The sequence below is a fragment of the Triplophysa rosa genome, linkage group LG5, assembly GCF_024868665.1.
Source record: "Triplophysa rosa linkage group LG5, Trosa_1v2, whole genome shotgun sequence".
NCBI classification, from domain to species: domain Eukaryota; kingdom Metazoa; phylum Chordata; class Actinopteri; order Cypriniformes; family Nemacheilidae; genus Triplophysa; species Triplophysa rosa.
In genome coordinates, this window is record NC_079894.1 from 16400637 (window position 1) to 16408277 (window position 7641).

At 40.4% G+C, this 7641-nt stretch overlaps 1 protein-coding gene across 1 annotated transcript in view; it reads left to right on the forward strand.

The window, feature by feature from the left end:
• pde4bb (phosphodiesterase 4B, cAMP-specific b) overlaps nt 1-7415 on the forward strand; it is a 47746-nt gene extending 40331 nt beyond the window's left edge. The window contains exons 9-17 of the mRNA XM_057332895.1: nt 341-434; nt 3284-3468; nt 3558-3656; nt 3737-3901; nt 4381-4480; nt 4638-4792; nt 4877-4999; nt 5084-5266; nt 5355-7415. Coding sequence (XP_057188878.1) covers nt 341-434; nt 3284-3468; nt 3558-3656; nt 3737-3901; nt 4381-4480; nt 4638-4792; nt 4877-4999; nt 5084-5266; nt 5355-5633 — 1383 coding nt within the window. The 3' untranslated portion in view covers nt 5634-7415. The remainder of the gene's footprint in view (nt 1-340; nt 435-3283; nt 3469-3557; nt 3657-3736; nt 3902-4380; nt 4481-4637; nt 4793-4876; nt 5000-5083; nt 5267-5354) is intronic.
• The last annotated feature ends 226 nt before the right edge of the window (nt 7416-7641 follow it).

Consider the following 7641-nt stretch of genomic DNA (forward strand, 5'->3'; position numbering starts at 1 on the left):
GTGCTTTATCCAAAGCTGGCTGGGATGTCAAACAGAATACTGAGAGATGAGATCAGGAGAGACTGTGGGGAGAGGGATTTTATTGTAAAAGAGAAAGGGAGAGTGAGGTTTAGTCTATTAGCTTGAAGTTCAACATGCCTGAGGTCAACTACCTGCTTTCAGTGTCCTGGGGTTACATTAAGGTTTGTCTGAGAAACTTATTCTTTGTGTACATTTCTATTTCTAGTGTTGTATATGTCTGTGAGGGTATTTAACAGAGGATATGAATGGGAATTCCAGCACCAGAAAACTTCAGAAATACTGATTCGCATTTACTGAGACATGGTGTTTTGTGTTTTAGTTCAAGAGGATGTTGAACCGAGAACTGACACACCTGTCTGAGATGAGTCGCTCTGGAAACCAGGTGTCTGAGTTCATCTCCAACACCTTCTTAGGTGAGTCCAAACATTCTTTTTTACATTTCATAATTGATGCCCACTAGTTTACTTGAAGGAACTGTATATTTCCTTTGTGGTTTTTAATATATCGTCTGCACATTTGAGTAAGCTAGACAGCTTCCGTATTATACAGCATTGTGAATAGAATGGGACGATGATAATGCTGTGTTTCAGACAAAAGGGATGAATCGAGGAGCAAAACAGCTTGGGCGAAAAACTCTGATAGTCATTCATGGGATTAAAGATATCTAGACAACACAAATATCTAGGTTTAATCATATCTGAACGTCTTGTGCTTTGCCTGCACCACTATTTTTCAAAACAGTCTGATCTGCTCTGTGTCTGCGCTGCAGTGAGCGTGTGTGTGAGAGAAAGAGAGAAAAAGGAGGGCTGCAATCTGCGTCAGATGCCACAGGGTCACTGTACTCTTCTAACTCCAAAGTTCAGAACCACATGGCCTCCACACTTAACTCATAGTCATCAGCAGGGAGATTTTCAGACTCTTAACGGGAAAGTTCGCCTAAAAATAAAGATCTGTCATCATTTATTCATTCTGAATAAATGATGTTTCTTTTGTGAAACATAAAAGAAGATACAGTGTTTTGAGAAATGTCACGGTGGTTTTGTGTTCATACCATAGATAGACTGTAAAAAAAGATGGACAGCGTGACGCCGCTTTCTTCCATGTCCAACGATGGGCGCTGACATGTTACGCAAAAACGTCAGTTTGGAGCCTGGGCATACACAGAAGGAATCGTCAGTGGAGTCTGCGCAGTAGTGAGCACGAAGTGAAGCGCGGTATCAAGGTCCTGCCCATATTCCCTGATGACTCAATCGTGAACGAAGAAATCATGTTACCACATCTCGTTTTTATAACATCTTATAACTTACTAAAACCAAACTTATTCAAAAAACGAACCCTTGGACATACATCAACGTGATAAAAACTGACTAAAATAGTAGAAAACATCTTTGGAAAAAATATTTAAAGTGTAATTGGATTTTATAGTTATAGTCCTGTCCCATTTGTTAACATGGTGATTTACCAGTACAGGTGTTTATGACCTGTACTGCAGCCAACCACCAGGGGACGATCAAAGAGCCCGCAACTTCACATTTCAGGACGTGTGAGGCACCCCTGGTTCATACAATGGAAGTCAATGGGGGAAGTCAATGGGGTCCATGGGCAGTCCCGGTTGGATTCTCAGGGCCGGCGGGTAACGACTGAGGTGCCCTTGAGCAAGGCACCTTACCCCTACTTGCTCCCCGGGCGCTGCAGTGATAGCTGCCCACTGCTCCGGGTGTGCGTGTGTTCACTACTCTCTGGATGGGTTAAATGCAGAGGTCACATTTCGGGTATGGGTCACCATACCTGACAAATAGGTCACTTGCAATGTTGTTTGGTTACCAATATTCTTAGAAATATCTTCTCTTGTGTTCTGTAGAACACAAGTGAGCTATCCCCTCCCTGCTTGCAAGAATCTCAGGCTCTCTTAAGCAGCAGATGTTTGGAAAGAGAAGAAGGGATTGACGTGGTTCAGAGGGAATGGCAGTAACTGGAGGAAGAAATTAAGGGAAAGGAACAAATAAACTGTGGGATAAAATGGGATTTAGTAGGTTTGAGAGAAGAAGGTTTTAAGGAGTTTGGTCGATGTTAACACGCAGGATATCAGGTCGATTATGAGTTAGATTATAAGTGTTGTGGGAAAAAAAAAAATTTCAGCAGGTCTATTGTAAACAACACTGGCATTACGAACAAACTATATTCTCCATGTGGTGACCTTTTGTGATTGATATATACTCAGATTCCTTACTGGTCTGGTGATGCTCCAACTGGTTGCAAAATTGAAACTGGTCTGACAAAGGGACCTGCCATTTTAATAAGGATAATTTTGTTTTTAAAGATTCTGATAAGCAATCTTTAAGGTCGTATTGAAGTCGCTGACTTTACATTGTGGTCTAAATATGCTCTTCAAATAATGTTTTATACAGGTCATCGTTTTAACAATGATTGGTGTTGAAGATTTTATAGCCAAAATAATCCCTTATATGTATAAACTTATTCTACCATTACGTATTTGAATTATCCTATGCAATGTAGTTTTCTATGGCTGCACGTATGGAGAATGGGAGAGAACAGCTTACTCACATGAGAGAGAGAGAGAGGCTGCAGCTCACATGATTATAATCACATGATTAAAATCAAATCAGGATGCAAAGATGTGTTTGTGACCAAATTGGGCTGTAAGAGAATAGACCCTTTCTTCCTACTTCCTATGGTAATCAATAATAGTGGCATGTGCCTGAGAAGATGAGTATTTAAACTAGGCTGGAAGAAGAGATGTCAGTTGTTCTGCAGGCAACTCGGCTTTGTATCTTTATTGTATCTTTGATATTAAAGTCTTCCTTTGGCAATGGACCCCAGCGTTTGTGTGTGACTTCACGGCAAAAAAGAACCACAACATTGGTCACTAGTCTGTATTGGGTTTTTACATGATGGTCCGCAAGATGGGATTCTGATGTGCTTGTGATCCCATCAACACACTTAACCAGCAACACTTGATCAACCAGTTTCACCAACAACCTTGTTTTTTTTCTGTAAACATCTACCAAACCAGCATAAAGCTGCCTGGACCAGCACAAAAGTCAAAATGTTTTTTACAGGAAATACTGAGCTATCACCTTTGAAACTGTTTTTGTAGGTGGCTTTTACTAATATCACATTTTGTTTATTATGACTTAGGATCTCACAGTCTGACAAGTTGCAGTCACGGTAGTGAGTTGAATGTGCAGGTGCTAACGTTAACAAACGCTTGAGTAACAGACCGAAACTTTTACCCCTCCAGATAAACAGAACGAACTGGAGATCCCGTCGCCCACTCAGAAATCGCGGGACAGGAAGAGGAGGCAGCAGCAGCTCATGACTCAGATCAGTGGGGTGAGGAAGGTCACTCACGGCTCCGGTCTCTCCAGTAGCTGCGCTGTTGGCCGCTTTGGAGTAAAAACAGATCTTGAGGACTTGCTCTCAAAGGTACTTTAAAATGCACAGTATCCCTTGTGAAATTTTGGAAAAAGTTGCACAGTTTGATATTGGATTTGTATCCCGTCTTGCATTTGTAGGACCTAGAGGACATCAACAAGTGGGGTTTGAACATCTTCAAAGTTGCAGAGCATTCTCACCACCGCCCACTGACCTGCATCATGTATGCCATCTTTCAGGTGGGTGCATAAAGCAAAAAGTTAGACTCGCAAACAAAGAAAGTACAGAAAAATGTTTAATGAATGTGTGCTTTTTATAGGAGAGAGATTTAATGAAGACATTCAAGATCCCCGTGGACACCTTCGTGACATACATGATGACCCTCGAAGACCACTACCATGCAGACGTGGCCTATCACAACAGTCTCCATGCGGCCGATGTGGCCCAGTCCACACACATCCTGCTATCCACACCTGCACTGGATGTAAGACAACCTTCCATCAGAAACATTATTCACAAAAGTACTCAAATGCAGATGTGAAGGCTTAGCTGACGCATTCTGAGCACATGGCCTCTATTGTACTTGCGTGTGTTTTATGCATTCCTGGGGCAGTAACACATTTAAGTACTCGAGGTGGCGAAAGCATTACCTTCAGATGTCTCTCCTGTTACTCTAGCCCCTTGAGGATTATATCATAAAACAAAGCATACTTCTCTTGTAATGTCATAAAGTATGAATAATACTTTGTTCTCTCTGTTGTTTTAGTCTGAACACGCACAAACAGAATAGCACAGATTTGTTTCCCTCCCCAAACAATGTGCAGTGTTTTGTCTGTAGCTAATTTTCACGTTTTCTCTAAGCACAATATAAAACATGAAAAGAGAAAGTTGTGTTGTATTAGCACCGTGTCTTTAATCACCAGTCTATACCTTAACACTGCTCTTCACCTTTATTATTCACAGGAGGTCTTTACAGACCTAGAGATTCTGGCAGCTATCTTTGCAGCGGCCATCCATGACGTGGATCACCCAGGGGTCTCCAACCAGTTCCTAATTAATACCAGTAAGTGTGGGCTTGTTCTCCTTTTACATAGTGGAGGCCGTGTGCTTTTATGAATCCAGAGTGCTGCAGTTATTGAAACTCTAACCAGATGGAAGAACAAAGCGTCAACGTTATGACGGTTTCATGGTTCTTATAAACATATTTCTCTCTCCCGCAGACTCTGAGCTGGCCCTCATGTACAACGATGAGTCTGTTCTGGAGAATCATCACCTTGCTGTTGGTTTTAAGCTCTTGCAGGGGGAAAACTGCGACATCTTTCAGAACCTCACCAAGAAGCAGCGTCAGACCCTTAGAAAAATGGTCATTGACATGGTGGGTGGAAATGTTGCTGGCTCAATGATCGGTTTGCTCTTTACTTTTACACTTTACACTAAACTTGGTTATCGGTGTTAATAGGTACTAGCAACAGACATGTCAAAGCACATGAGCTTACTGGCTGATCTAAAGACAATGGTCGAGACGAAAAAGGTGACCAGCTCAGGAGTTTTGTTGCTTGATAACTATACAGACAGGATACAGGTAAGTCCTAAACTCATTTGTGGCTCCAGTACTAGCCCCTTGTCCCTCAATAACCTTCAATGTCCGGTCTCGCAATGCCCATAGGTCTTACGCAATATGGTTCACTGTGCCGATCTCAGCAACCCCACCAAATCCTTAGATCTGTACCGGCAGTGGACAGACCGCATTATGGAAGAGTTCTTCCACCAGGGTGACCGAGAAAGAGAGCGAGGAATGGAGATCAGCCCCATGTGTGACAAACACACTGCTTCGGTGGAGAAGTCTCAGGTAATAGTCCAAAAATCCATCACTTTCCTCATCGCCCATTCAATTCACATCAAGTCAAGTCGTCTTACAATGTTTGATTGACTTATAGGTTGGTTTCATTGACTACATCGTGCACCCGCTGTGGGAGACGTGGGCAGACCTGGTGCATCCAGATGCACAGGATATCTTGGACACTTTAGAGGAGAACAGAAACTGGTACCACAGCATGATACCACAAAGTCCCTCCCCACCGTTTTACAAGACGGGAACTGGTGGTGGAGACAAGTTTCAGTTTGAGCTTGAAGAAAGAGTTAAGCAGGATAGCGAGAAACTCTTACAGAAAGACTGTGTAGAGATAGTGACGCATTCTCCTTCTACTGAGACGTAGCACCTCACTACAATTACCTTCTGTTGGCCATATGTGATCAAATGGAGAAACATTCTCCCGCTGACATAGAATCCCGGAGGAACACTGTGTCTTGGGACTCTACAGAGCCCAAAAGAGGAATGAACATCCTCTGGAATCAAGTTGGAATTTGCAGGAATCCATTCAAGTCGGACATTGCCAAATGTGGACAACCGAACCGAAAGTGCCCATTCGAATGTACGAGAAGTGCCATAAACTGGAATGTTGGATTGGGTTTCTGTGAAGGAGAAATACTGACCCTCGCTTAAGAGGGTTTTCTACTACAAAGTGACTTTGTATACTTTTTGTACTTGTGCGTTTTGTGACTTTTTGGTGTCACACACAACTACAGTTTAAACATGTTACATAAGAGGAATGCTAGCGTGTTGAAAGGCACGGACATCCCAGATGTGTATTGGGAATGCAGTCTTCCTACGTTTTGGATAAAATAATAATCAAATTCTTGTACCAGCATACTTTATTCAAACAATACAGAACATTTATACTTTGTAAAAAACACTTTTTAAAGGTGTTCGTCTGGTACAACTAGTGTTATAGTTTTTGTTATAAACGTTTTATTTAAAAATAGGACCCAAAGAGTGTCAGTGTTGTTGTGTTCCAGGTTTAGTTCAAGTTAAGCTCACTTAACAGTATTTGTGGTAGTGATGTTAATTACCATAAAACAATCAGAAAACTCAGTTTTTCTGAAAAAATATGTGTATATAAAGCAGCAAGGCTTTTACAATAAAAGCAAATGTGGCAAGACGCTTCAAGAATGTGAATCCTGTACTAACATGAAAAATTCCTCAAAAAATGTGTCAGACAGAAGTTGCATTTCCTTGTAAGTGCCTTACTAAAAGTTGATTAACAAGTTAAAGGCCAATTTATTTTATATATCATGGCATAAAGGCTGTTGATCGAGCTTCTGTTGAACTTGGAACATTCCTTTAAACCACTTTAATATGGGAGACAAATATCCCAACACATAAAAACAACATTGAAAAGATTTATAACTAATTGTTGGTTCAATATTTAACATTTACCTCTTTGTGTTTCTTATTGTCATTTGTAGTCGCGTCAAAGAAACAAAAGACGCTTGGAATTAATCAGTCATAAAACTCAAACCCTTAAATCCTTATAAATCGAAAGAGCAAATAATTTCAGATGTGTCATTGTTTCATATCTCATTTCCTAGAAGCTAACCTTTTAATATTCATAGAACGTGGTCAACAATAAGCATCAATTACACAATCACTGATGTCAAACAATGTGGTTCCTCAATGTGTTTGTACTTGCTGGTCAGGAACGGGATGTGGTTAATGTATGTCACTCAGACTGAGATTAGCTCTCAGATCTAACTCAATAAGCATCTTTCAATCTTTCGTAACCCAGTTTGCTTTTGCTTGCCGGTTGTGTCAGTGTATTTTTTCTCACCTTGTTTTGAACTGACTGAGTAAGAGAATACGATTTACCGCACTTGAAGTGACTTTTATTATGTGCGTAATTTGCCCCCAATTCTGTTTTATGGTTACGATGTGAAGCTACTAGCAGACTTTTGTCTTTTTTACTTATGTTTGTATCATTGCCAAGTCAATAATGAACATGCACACTGTAGAACATCCGTGATTTCACTGGTGGAATCACTGTTTTCCTTATATTTATTATTCTCATTTGTAGTATTAAACGTATGTTAAGGTTGTGTTGCACATTTCTTACTTACATTCTTACGTCCCAAAAAAAGAGATTAAAGTTAAAAATAAATGAGAATAATATTTTTGTCTTATTTCTTTTTTATCTATTTTTTAACACTTGTCATTCTTGTATATTCCATGTGTTACTGCAGGCTATACGATCAGATACTGTAGATCAGATAGAATAAGATTAGATAGTCTAGGATAAAATAGAAAGCGATACAGCACAATAACTAACCTAAAGCATGTCATCAAGTTCCTTAGTTTGTTGTACTTCGTAGGACAAAACTGACAGTGAT